Source organism: Oncorhynchus mykiss, chromosome 21 (assembly GCF_013265735.2).
Source record: "Oncorhynchus mykiss isolate Arlee chromosome 21, USDA_OmykA_1.1, whole genome shotgun sequence".
In the NCBI taxonomy this organism is placed as follows: Eukaryota; Metazoa; Chordata; class Actinopteri; order Salmoniformes; family Salmonidae; genus Oncorhynchus; species Oncorhynchus mykiss.
Window position 1 is genome coordinate 13,122,429 of NC_048585.1, and position 13,891 is coordinate 13,136,319.

At 44.2% G+C, this 13,891-nt stretch overlaps 1 protein-coding gene across 16 annotated transcripts in view; it reads right to left on the bottom strand.

Annotated features, from left to right (window-relative positions):
- Positions 1–13,891, bottom strand: part of LOC110500961 (neuron navigator 3) — a 508,233-nt gene that overhangs the window by 21,761 nt on the left and 472,581 nt on the right. For 15 of the 16 annotated variants that reach the window (XM_036956987.1, XM_036956988.1, XM_036956980.1 and 12 more), the window contains 7 exons: positions 11,850–11,902; positions 10,276–10,296; positions 9,641–9,664; positions 8,135–8,158; positions 7,807–7,884; positions 2,955–3,038; positions 263–374 (listed from right to left, as the gene is read on the bottom strand). In XM_036956987.1, coding sequence (XP_036812882.1) covers positions 263–374; positions 2,955–3,038; positions 7,807–7,884; positions 8,135–8,158; positions 9,641–9,664; positions 10,276–10,296; positions 11,850–11,902 — 396 coding nt within the window. The remainder of the gene's footprint in view (positions 1–262; positions 375–2,954; positions 3,039–7,806; positions 7,885–8,134; positions 8,159–9,640; positions 9,665–10,275; positions 10,297–11,849; positions 11,903–13,891) is intronic. The other variant, XM_036956979.1, reaches the window with a different exon arrangement.

The window sequence follows — 13,891 nt, forward strand, 5'->3', positions numbered from 1 at the left end:
GTGAACTTTCTAGAGTGGTGTATGGCTGCTCTGAACATTCTAGAGTGGTGTATGGCTGCTCTGAACATTCTAGAGTGGTGTATGTCTGCTCTGAACCTTCTAGAGTGGTGTATGGATGCTCTGAACATTCTAGAGTGGTGTATGGCTGCTCTCATGAGTAAAGAGGGACAGAGTTTGAAATGTGTGGGTCGATCAAGAGGAAGAGGTGCGGTTCTTGCCCACACTAAAGCGCATATGGAGGGTTCTCCTCTGGCGGTGCTACCTTTGTGTAGGTGGTCGGGGCCGTTGAGGGCCACTTGGATGGCTGTCTGGGCGTCTGTGTTCTGGGCTTTCAGCGCCTCGATGGTCTCTCTCAGCTCAGCCAGCTCCGACTCCTGAGGGAAGAGAAGCAGCGCCACAGATCAACCTCCACAGCACCACCACACCACAGACAATACCAACCTCCACAGCACCACCACACCACAGACAATACCAACCTGCACAGCACCACCACACCACAGACCATGCCAACCTCCACAGCACCACCACACCACAGACAATACCAACCTCTACAGCACCACCACACCACAGACCATACCAACCTCTACAGCACCACCACACCACAGACCATACCAACCTCCACAGCACCACCACACCACAGACAATACCAATCTCCACAGCACCACCACACACCATACCAACCTCCACAGCACCACCACAGACAATACCAACCTCCACAGCACCACCACACCACAGACCATACCAACCTCCACAACACCACCACACCACAGACCATACCAACCTCCACAGCACCACCACACCACAGACCATACCAACCTCCACAGCACCACCACACCACAGACAATACCAACCTCCACAGCACCACCACACCACAGACCATACCAACCTCCACAGCACCACCACACCACAGACCATACCAACCTCCACCACACCACAGACCATACCAACCTCCACAGCACCACCACACCACAGACCATACCAACCTCCACCACACCACAGACCATACCAACCTCCACCACACCACACCAACCTCCACAGCACCACCACACCACAGACCATACCAACCTCCACAGCACCAGACCATACCAACCTCCACCACACCACAGACCATACCAACCTCCACAGCACCACCACACCACAGACCATACCAACCTCCACCACACCACAGACCATATCAACCTCCACAGCACCACCACACCACAGACCATACCAACCTCCACAGCACCACCACACCACAGACCATACCAACATCCACAGCACCACCACACCACAGACCATACCAACCTGCACAGCACCACCACACCACAGACCATACCAACCTGCACAGCACCACCACACCACAGACCATACCAACCTCCACAGCACCACCACACCACAGACCATACCAACCTGCACAGCACCACCACACCACAGACCATACCAACCTCCACAGCACCACCACACCACAGACAATACCAACCTGCACAATTGAAAACAATTTGATTGCTTGATTATAGATATACTGCAGAAACACAATTTGGAGTCCCCAAAAAATAACAAATGTGCTTTAGGTGGATCTTGAATAGACCTTTTTGTTCACTAATCCTGTTGAAAGAGAAACATCTTGATTTCTGCCTCTAAATCTCTAACGGTCTACCCTTCATTTCGGCCAGGGTCACTATTCTCTCAATTCTCAATCCAAAACTCAATGACAGTCGTACGATAACTCAGTCAAATATTCCTGCCTCAGAAGCACACAGAGATAGGCCATAAGCAGGTTTAAGAAGATAAGGTTTGGCAATAGAGTTTTACCCTCCGCCCCACCTGCTTGGATAAAACCTACACGGCTCCTCTCTATTAAACCCACATGATTAGATATAAGGCAACAGCGCTCCAATTCCCCCAAAACCATTGTGGGCTTGTGATAGGGTTTCAGTCTTAATTAAAAGTTGGGAGGGCGCAGGCGGCTTGCTTAACAAAGACGTCCCTCTAGAATCTCTGGTTTAATTTATCCAGGATTAGGGCTGCCACAGCTCGTCACTGTTATGAGTAGGGTTTCCACGAGCGGGCGGACAGGCGGAAACGCTCACGTTTCATCACAGAGACGGCTTTACATTTACAACACATGCACCATTCTTTCACTGATCCTGGTTTTAGAGCTGGATGACGTTACCCTATCTGGGTTCTTCTGCCAGACCCTAATCCCACTCAACCGCTGCCAATTACGAACCGTAACAAACACTTCTGTCCTCTCTAATGTGGTCTGACATCTGTCTATGAGTATAGCATCCTTCAGTACACGCCCCTGAAGAAATAACTCTGCAGAGTATGGAGCGAAACCAATGTCCTGGATTAGGATACATGTGTGACAAGTTACATCTTCAAGTAAGAGGGGAAAAGGTCCCACACTAAACTTAAAGGAAAAACCACCCAAAAACTATCTTTTGGGATTTGTTTCATTAGTCCATTGTTGACATAGTCCCAAAATGTTTTGCTTGTCAGCAATAAAGTTGTGAAGATAGTTAACTTTAAAAATACAGAAACCATCCCCGCATCATGAGTTTTGCATCATATGACAATGGACTAATGAAACAAATACCAAAAGACAGTTTTTTGGGTGGAATTGTACTTTAACATAGCGTCTACTGTAATGAAGCCTTCAACAAGAGGTCTATACAGAAATCATTCATAAGACAAAGTCATGCTGTATAAAGAGTGGTAAATGTGCCATGGGCACGACACAGGATGATTCTAAATGACTTAGGGTACGTTATGTAGTGTTTATGAAGACCTTATGAATGCTCTATAACACTTCTATAAGTTACTGTTATTGTAAAGCGTAAAGGACCATGGACTAACAGTGATGTGCACAAACAGGCAGACTTCTCAGAGACTCTGAAACACTAAAGCCGCGACTTCATACATGAGAAGGTATCTGGTAGCGGTGGGACGCAGCGACAGAAAGAGGCACGTACCTTTTGCTCAGCTGTCATGGTGAGGCTCGTTAGGCGACAGGTCATGTTCCCCAGGCTCTTCTCAAAGGCTGCCACCAGGTGAGCCTGCCAACACAGAGGTCAGAGTTCAACACCGACAACAAAAGCACTGGACGGGTCATTAAAGTAGGCATGAAGAGACAACGTTACATTTGCACATTTTCTGTCACATTATCCTGAAGTCCTATAAATATATAATTCTCTGTAGGTGGAACAACCTTTTCACCAGGTGGATTCAAGATGATCCACAAACACACATTGAGCACACAGTGTGGAAAATCCATTGTTAGATAGCCACTTAAACATATAGGAGAAGAATCGATGCGACCTGAGGGTGTAGGCTATTTTTCTCTCTCGCCCTCTTCATGTTCCCTCGTGTTTCTCATGAGTCACCCCTCTCCCCAGGAACCCTCAGCTCTGATAGACTGAGTCAAGTCATCCCTCTGTTGAACCACCAGCGCTGACTGACTGGACGATCATGTTTATTTCTGTATCTGAACCAACACACTAGGAACATTCCCACTAGTTACAGCTTGCACTTTACCATGGCAACGCGGAGCCTGCTGCATGCTACCCACTCCCCCACTGTTCCAGGGTGAGAGCTTTGATGTTATGGACTGGAAGTTAAAACATGAGGTCCAAAGAAGACATGACATACAGAACTTGTGCTACAGAAGAAGTGGGAGCTACACCACGTCTGCTCTTCTGAAAGCTGTGAACCTTCACTTTCTCTGAAGACAACAGCAGCAGCAACAACATCCATGATTAGGACTGATTTTCACAGCCAACTGGTGATTTCAACGTGCACAAAAACACAGCTGAACCCAGACCTAAAGCAAAGTGAAAAGTGGGCATATCTTCTTGTACACAGGTCAGGGAAGGTTTAGCATTGCTTTAACGGCGCCTGAGTTATTTTTTCACCTGAAGAAACACCGGCGACAAACTGAAGGGTGCCAAATGTTTAGCAGCATGACACCATCTGCTGCACTGAGCCTGATGGAAGTAAAGCTCCATGAAAATAGGATGGCACTGTGAGGGATAGTGTGTGTGTGTGTGTGTGTGGGGTGATAAGTCCTCACCTAGAAAATACAAGAATAGTAATTGTGTGTGTGCATGTGTGTGACAGAGAGAGGAACAGACAGAACAGTGTGAGCTCACACCCACGCAACTCCACAGCATGGAGCCTCAGACACCTGTCAGGACCAGTGAGTCACACAGAGCCAGGCAGCGTGCCCACAGATAAGTAAATCTCAGCCCAACAGGGCGGAGGAGTAGCCACACAGTAATCACAGTCCTACACCAATAAGCCAACACCACCATAATGGTCCTCTTCTCTCCTCTCTGGCTGAATTGCATTTAACCTTTGCAAAATGTCATCCATCCAATCCCATCAGCCCCCTCCATCATGTGACATACACCCACCGCGGCTGCCCACCTGTCCGCCCTGTGGGTAGGGCTGTGAAGCTGTCCACGCATCCCGTGGCTGGCCTTTGGCCTTGCAACCCCTGCCCTGGGGCCTCTGTTGGGAGCCGGGGTAGTGGTTGAGGGGTGGCCAGACCAGCGAACCGGCCAGAGAGCTGCCCCTACTACTACTGCTGCTGCCCAGTGTCGACGCCATCCTCAGAGCCCTCTCTGCTCTACCCATCCACACTCACTCACACTCACCAGCATGACTACTGTAGAACAAGCCAGCACAGACGGCTAGATATACTAATTCCCAAATCCCCAGAGAGAAAGGGACAAAAAGAGGTAGAGGGGAGGGGATAAGAAAGAGGGAGGGCAATCTAGAGAGGAGAGAAAGGAGTGAGAGAGGGAAAGGAAACAGAGAGAGTGACGGAAGGTGAAGGAAGGAGAATTAGGGTAAGGTAGGTAGGTAAGTAGAGTGCAGAGATATAAACCCACCTCTTAAACCCACTTTAATGACAGCCAAGGCAAGGAATGGAATCTCTTCTGAGGAGAAAATATAAAACCTCACAGTACAATACCAAGACGCTTCTACAGCGTTCTTTTTAATCCTTTTTCCAGGATGCTGAGTTTTCCTCATTGGGCTTTGTTCTAATCAAAGAAAACCCAAACAAACATGAAATAGATTGATGTGGACGTGGGAGAGCTTCTCTAACCATATGTGACTACACACATACAACTGTGTGCTTGATGTGGCGGCCATTTTAGCTACAAATCAGGCCAGACTGACCTGCTAGGACCATGCTGAAGGTGACACGACAAATAGTCCTTTATTAAAAATATTCCTTATTCCAAAAAGGTCAAAATATTCATTTCCATGTTAACATATTACAAAGGCAGTGAGCAGATACAGTAAATGAGCGTCTTATACATACAGTCCATTAGTGTCCCGTACAGCTCAGCTGCTGGAGCACAGCGCCTGCAACTCCAGGGTTGCGGGTTTGATTCCCACAGGGGACAAGTACGAAAATGTATGCACACTACTGTAAGTCGCTCTGGATAAGAGCGTCTGCTAAATTACTGAATTGTAAATGTGATTAGGGTCAATCTGCGATGACATCAATCAGCAGACACCACACTCACAGCTCTTCTCATTCGTTCAATGACAAAACAGTGCCTCTCTCTAAGTGAGATGTATATTTAAATCAGCCATTCAGGAGAACATGACTGCAAACATACAGTATGCACCTGCTGAAGATGCAGTATCTCTCCCAAACAAATCAGATTACAGCACCTGAAACGCTGCCTTAATCAATGCTGCAGTGCATGTTTCAACCACTGGAGTCTCCGGAGAGAAATGTTGTTCCAATGCACAGCATGGGCCATGAAGCTTGGGTACCAGACACCATCCGGTACCAGAGAGAGTGTATGGGTCTGGTGGGGATGACGCTACTGGAACAGATTGGGATCAGGAGCCCAGGAAAGGCATGAGGTAATATATATATATATATATATATATATATTCAAGGGTTTTCTTTATTTGTACTATTTTCTACATTGTAGAATAAAACTATGAAATAACACATATGGAATCATGTAGTAACCAGATTCTTCAAAGTAGCCACCCTTTGTCTTGATGACAGCTTTGTACACTCTTGGCATGGGTGGGCATAGGTCCACCCACTGGGGAACCAGGCCCAGCTAATCAGAATGAGTTTTACCCCACAAAAGGGCTTTATTACAGACAGAAATACTCCTCAGTTTCATCAGCTGTCCGGGTGGCTGGTTTCAGACGATTCCGCAGGTGAATAAGCCAGATGTGGAGGTCCTGGGCTGGCGTGGTTACAGGTGGTCTGCGGTTGTGAGGCCGGTTGGACGTGCTGACAAATTCTCTACAACGACGTTGGAGGCAATGTATAGTAGATAAATTAACGTTCAATTCTCTGGCAACAACTCTGGTGGATATCCAAGTTTATCATTTTAAAAGGCTAAAAAGGTTTTCAGCTATGCTAACATAATTGCAAAAGGGTTTTCCTAATGATCAATTAGCCTTTTAAAATGATAAACTTGGATTAGCTAACACAACCATTGGAACAAAGGAGTGATGGTTGATGATAATGGGCCTCTGTACGCCTATGTAGATATTCCATTAAAAATCAGCCGTTTCCAGCTACAATAGTCATTTATAACATAAAAAAATGTCTACACTGTATTTCTGATTAATTTGATGTTATTTTAAATGGACAAAAAAATGATTTTCTTTCAAAAACAAGGACATTTCCAAGTGACCCCAAACTTTTGAACGGTAGTATACGTGGCATTGTATTGTGTGACAAAACTGCTCATTTTAGAGTGGCCTTTTATTGTCCCCCAGCACAAGGTGCACCTGTGTAATGATTATGCTGTTTAATCAACTTCTTGATATGCCACACCTGTCAGGTGGATGGATTATCTTGGCAAAGATAATACCCACTAACAGGTGCCCACTAACAGGGATGTAAACAGATTTGCGCAATAAATTAGAGAGAAATAAGTTATTTGTGTGTGTGGAAAATGTCTGGGATCTTTTATTTCAGCTCATGAAACATGGGACCAACACCGATGCATTTATATTTTTGTATATATATATATATATATATATATATATATATATATATATATATATATATATATATATATATATATATATATATATATATATATATATATATATATACACACACACACAAAGGCATCTAAAAAAAAGCTTTCTCATATATTAAACAATGCAACTTTTCTACAAAGACATCTGGGGTCTGTATGAGTCACACAGTGAACACAAAAGTTAGTTGGAAGTTACTTGGCAGTGTGGTGCCTTAGTGCCTGGAGATGTAGAACTCCTCGATCAAAGTCAGAGACCCTGGTGAAGACCCTGTCAGCCTTGCACTTGATCAGACGCTTCACGCAGGGCCCAGTACTGAGAGAGAGACAGGAACGCCCATCTCTCCACAGAGACCCGATAGGCTTTGGGTTCTCAGGGTTCTCTCTCACTCTGTATAATACACTTCCTCCCTCCAAACTGGGCCCACAAGCCCCCTCTTTCCCCCCTCTCTCTGTTTTGCTGAATCTGCATTTTCTTGCTAGGCCGCTCTATATTGCTTCCCCACATGATGAGACCCGCTTCGCAAGACAATTCCCGGTAAACAAGCCGCATATTCGAGCCGTGTTCGAAAAAAACAACAACCCAGACTTCAAAACATTTCATCAGAAGCTTAAGAAACCTTTGAGTCAGAGAGAGAAAGGGAATTAGTGGGTGTCTAGACTGATTTACATTCAAGGGTTTGGCAAAGGCAGAGTTTCCCCCCGAACCTCTCTGACAGGCTAGGATGCAAATGAACCACGAGGCAGACGTTTTGACTGCTCAGTGTTTGTTGAAGTAAGAGGCACTTACATTGGCAGACAGCTGAGATGTGAGGGTCGCGACCTTTTCCTGGGAGGCGTCCAGCTCTCGTCGCAGCTTCCTGATTTGCTGTTTGGGTGGGGGAAAAAAATAACAGATTACCATGACGATCACGTCTCTCCTAAAAAAACAGGACTGATTGAAAATACAACAGAGCATGCCTATCTTCCGATTCCATCTCTTTAAATGCAAATCCTAAATCTGGTGTACCAGCTGCCCTGTAAACATCCATTTGAAAACATTGATGTAAAGTCTGTCTCATTGCCACAGAATAAAAACAATGGGGTGAATGTAAGTGTGAACGTAAGTGGGGGATTACCGTGGTATTTTGGCCTGTTTGACCCTTGATTGAAAAGAGAAGAATACAATTAACTCTATGATGCATGCTTAGTCCAAACAGAAGATATGGAGAGAGAGATATCTGTTACGACGATGACAAAGCAGCGTGTTTCCTCACGGGTAGCACTTTAAACCATTAGCCAATAAGGCATAAGGCAATCTCTCACACATAAACAACAGTACAGTCTTGGACAAATTAGCCAATAAAAGGGGAAAACGTGTACAAGCATCTAAACACATTAGGGTAGTTTCCTTAAACCTGACTGGTATAATGCATTTTAAAAAGACTCAACCATGGTTTTAACAAGTAATAAAGCATTATACCTATGGGCTTGAACTAACGTGTTCATGTAGGGTGCAAACAGAAACAGGAAGTCATTGTAATGAAAGAAAAGCCAGTGATAACTGAATAGGGTGTGAAGTGAAACCACAGAGAAGGATATAGAGTAGGGTGTATTAATGATGTTTGTCCATGACTGTCAGCATGACGTGTGGTAAAGATCAAGTCAAAGTGCTGTTTGGTTCTATTCAAATGCCTGGTTGTTTAAAAGACTGGCCAATGACAAGCAATGCACCATAGGGTCAAAGAGATTTGACTTGGACACCAAGTCCAAGGTTATATAAACAAGTTTTATGTTCAGGTCCGCCACTGATAGACCAGAACCTGATTTTGGACAAAGTGGATACATATATCACTGCTCGTGCTTTGATTGTTATCTTTCATTATGGAGATCTGACCGGACCAGACCAGACAGACAAACAGAGAGACTGACAGACCAGACAGACCAGAGAGACAGACTAAATAGACAAACAGAGAGACTGACAGACCAGACAGACAAACAAACAGAGAGACTGACCAGACAGACCAGAGAGACAGACAGACAGACAAGACCAGACCAGACAGACAGAGAGACTGACCTGACGGACCAGACGAACCGACCGACCGACCGATAGACTGACCAGACCAGACAAACAGAGAGACTGACCAGACAGACCAGAGAGACAGACAGACAAGACCAGACCAGACAGACCAGACCAGATAGACAGACAGAGAGACTGACCTGACCAGACCGACCGACAGACTGACCAGACCAGACAGACAAACAGAGAGACTGACAGACCAGACAGACCAGAGAGACAGACTAGATAGACAAACAAAGAGACTGACCAGACAGACCAGATAGACCAGAGAGACAGACAGACCAAACCAGACAGACCAGACCAGACAGACCAGACCAGAGAGACTGACCTGACGGACCAGACCCACCGATAGAGCGACAGACTGACCAGACAGACAAACAGAGAGACTGACCAGACAGACTGACCAGACAGACTGACCAGACAGACTGACCAGACAGACTGACCAGACAGACTGACCAGACAGACTGACCAGAGAGACAGACCGACCAAACAGATCAGACGACCAGACAGAGACCAGAGAGACAGACAGGAGACATTTCGTCCCTCACCAAGCCAAGCCACTTACCTCAGAATGTGCCTTTTCCTCTGTCTGTTTGGGAGAGAAGACATGTCGTTAAGATGTGCAGGAATAAGCCACGTTGTATGAACAATGATTCACTTCTGACAGCGTCTTTATGGATGCAATGAATGCCCATTGTCATAATGAGTAGATCATTGGGGTTGAGCTTTTGATGGAGTATGATGCAGGAGCCAGAAGGCCATAGATGACGCCCGGAAGTGAAAGCAAATGCTAAGGCAGCTCTTGATGCATCAAATTAAATCAAATCAAATGTTATTGGTCACATACACATATTTAGCAGATGTTATTGCGTGTGTTGGGAAATCGTTGACTGTGGTGTCATTTCAAGTCAAGTCAGACTGTACTAAGAACTTACACAACGTTTGATTTTGGCCAATCAAGTCATATGTAATCGATGTGGCAGGGATAATTAACATAATACATTGTATGTATGTATTGCAATATATACACACTGGTAACATTGCACACAAGTAGCATTGGTTGTTTTTTTTTCACACACCAACCAAAAACCTGTGTGAACATCTGCCACATTCAACCAGCATCAGAGCATGTGGTGGGCATACAAACACGTTGTCTGTGTGGTGTGGAGAGATCATAGCTGACAGCATCATAGTCTTTACCTTGGCCAGAAAGGAAAGAACCTGGAAGTAAGAAAACGTGGGTTCAAGCTGCTGCAATGGGAAACCATGGCAACTCAACACTTTGCACTGCCCTGAAACAGGGTGCCAAACTTTTGTGTAAGCCAAGCATTCTCATTGGTTATCATCTATGGCCTTTTGATTGACATCTATATGTTTTGTCCATCTTTATATTGTTGGGCTGGACGATTGGTGTTGTAATGACTTTGGGAAAATGTGTCATGATACTTTTATCATAGTGTTCTTCGTAGGAGATTTGAATAAAATTGCTCTTTGTCAGTCGTGTTTTTCAGGGTCGTGCTCATTAGGGCGCATCGCAGCAAAACGCTTTGCAACGGAAAAACGAAAACAAACGTTTCTCATAGGACAGGCTGAAATAGTACCTCCCCGTTTCACAACGTTTTCTGCCTACTGAACACGCCCCAGGTGTTGAGTGATAACAGATGAGATTAAACAAAACTGATGACTAGTTAATGCCAAAGATGAGAAGAAATGATAAAATAGCAAACAGAAAAGTATGATGAAATTCAAATCATAACTGACATAAATATTATAGTAATGTAAAAAAATAAACATGAAATTACAATTAAAATATGAACACAACCAAACATCGACACAATGAAATGAAGAATAAACAATAACTGCTTTCTGTCTTTCTGCCCCATAGGAATACTTTCAGAACAAGTCTCTGAAATCAGTCAAAGTCTAAACTCCTCTCCAGGCCTTTCTAGAACTTTCTGCTGGGGAGGAAAGAGGTGGAGAGCGCCAGTAATTGATTATCTTCCTCAACTGATCTGTCTTCTCATTGAGTTTGACTGCAGCTGGAGTGTTGCCTGTTGCCCCCCAAAAATCCACACCGTCACCAAGCTTGAATTTGCCTATATCACCTTGGATGCACTGCCTCAATATAAACATGTATGATATATTTAAGTATTAAGGTCCGAGGAGGTGTGGTATATGGCCAATATACCACGGCTAAGGACTGTTCATAGGCGAGACACAATGAGGAGTGCCTGGACACAGCCCTTAGCCGTGGTATATTGGCAATATACCACAAATCCCCAAGGTGTCTTATTGCTATTATAAACTGGTTTGCAACATAATTAGAGTAGTAAAAATAAATGTTTTGTCATACTCGTAGTATACAGTCTCATATACCACGGCTGTCAGCCAATCAGCATTCAGGGCTTGAACCACCCAGTTTATAAAGCCATTCGTACACCTATCTATTATTGAAGAATATAACTTATAAAGTGCAACTGTTCTACCCAATCATAACCCCAAATATGTTTCAAAATATTACTCTGATTTCATGGACTCTGTCCTTGCATCCAAAACACAATCTTTGATTTTGAGAGTGGTTACATTTCTCCAGCCTTATAGCAAAAAAAGTGTCAGGGCTGTGGCTTGCTGAAAAATTTATTACATATTGTCTCCGGAAATAATTTTAGGCTAATGACACCAATTAACCAGGATCACACACAGCACCCATGGCTGCCATACGCATGATTGTCTAAATGTTTGTTTGTGTGTTTGGAGAAAACAATGCAACTTACCGCAGAGTACAGGGACGAGGTGCTGGAGACCAGCGACAGTGAGGATCCATGGACTAGAGAGAGACAGAGAGAGAGCGAGCGAGAGTGAGAGCGAGTGAGAGAGCGAGAGAGGAATTAAGAGAACATAACCTGTGGTCCTATAAATAGCACCATCTCATCTGCATGTAAAAGTAACATATTCTAATGGCATGTGTGTGGCTGTGTAGGAATGAAGTACTTGTTTGGATAATTCAAAGGGCCTAGTCATTGACTAGTAACATTACTTTCAAGTGGCACCGTCACGTTACCAAAATGTTAACTGAAACACCAATCTTCTCTTTAAAAAGAGAAGCAGAAAAAGTCGGGTTCCTAGTCCAGTGCATTTTGAGCTTCAGTCTGAGAACTCAACCCTGACTATCACTTCTTCTTGGTCTAAGCAGCGTCCCACAGACAAGTTATTAATATACATATATATACACAGTGCCTTGCGAAAGTATTCGGCCCCCTTGAACTTTGCGACCTTTTGCCACATTTCAGGCTTCAAACATAAAGATATAAAACTGTATTTTTTTGTGAAGAATCAACAACAAGTGGGACACAATCATGAAGTGGAACGACATTTATTGGATATTTCAAACTTTTTTAACAAATCAAAAACTGAAAAATTGGGCGTGCAAAATTATTCAGCCCCTTTACTTTCAGTGCAGCAAACTCTCTCCAGAAGTTCAGTGAGGATCTCTGAATGATCCAATGTTGACCTAAATGACTAATGATGATAAATACAATCCACCTGTGTGTAATCAAGTCTCCGTATAAATGCACCTGCACTGTGATAGTCTCAGAGGTCCGTTAAAAGCGCAGAGAGCATCATGAAGAACAAGGAACACACCAGGCAGGTCCGAGATACTGTTGTGAAGAAGTTTAAAGCCGGATTTGGATACAAAAAGATTTCCCAAGCTTTAAACATCCCAAGGAGCACTGTGCAAGCGATAATATTGAAATGGAAGAAGTATCAGACCACTGCAAATCTACCAAGACCTGGCCGTCCCTCTAAACTTTCAGCTCATACAAGGAGAAGACTGATCAGAGATGCAGCCAAGAGGCCCATGATCACTCTGGATGAACTGCAGAGATCTACAGCTGAGGTGGGAGACTCTGTCCATAGGACAACAATCAGTCGTATATTGCACAAATCTGGCCTTTATGGAAGAGTGGCAAGAAGAAAGCCATTTCTTAAAGATATCCATAAAAAGTGTCGGTTAAAGTTTGCCACAAGCCACCTGGGAGACACACCAAACATGTGGAAGAAGGTGCTCTGGTCAGATGAAACCAAAATTGAACTTTTTGGCAACAATGCAAAACGTTATGTTTGGCGTAAAAGCAACACACCATCCCCACTGTCAAACATGGTGGTGGCAGCATCATGGTTTGGGCCTGCTTTTCTTCAGCAGGGACAGGGAAGATGGTTAAAATTGATGGGAAGATGGATGGAGCCAAATACAGGACCATTCTGGAAGAAAACCTGATGGAGTCTGCAAAAAACCTGAGACTGGGACGGAGATTTGTCTTCCAACAAGACAATGAACCAAAACATAAAGCAAAATCTACAATGGAATGGTTCAAAAATAAACATATCCAGGTGTTAGAATGGCCAAGTCAAAGTCCAGACCTGAATCCAATCGAGAATCTGTGGAAAGAACTGAAAACTGCTGTTCACAAAAGCTCTCCATCCAACCTCACTGAGCTCGAGCTGTTTTGCAAGGAGGAATGGGGAAAAATTTCAGTCTCTCGATGTGCAAAACTGATAGAGACATACCCCAAGCGACTTACAGCTGTAATCGCAGCAAAAGGTGGCGCTACAATGTGTTAACTTAAGGGGGCTGAATAATTTTGCACGCCCAATTTTTCAGTTTTTGATTTGTTAAAAAAGTTTGAAATATTCAATAAATGTCGTTTCACTTCATGATTGTGTCCCACTTGTTGTTGATTCTTCACAAAAAAATACAGTTTTATATCTTTATGTTTGAAGCCTGAAATGTGACAAAAGGTCGCAAAGTTCAAGG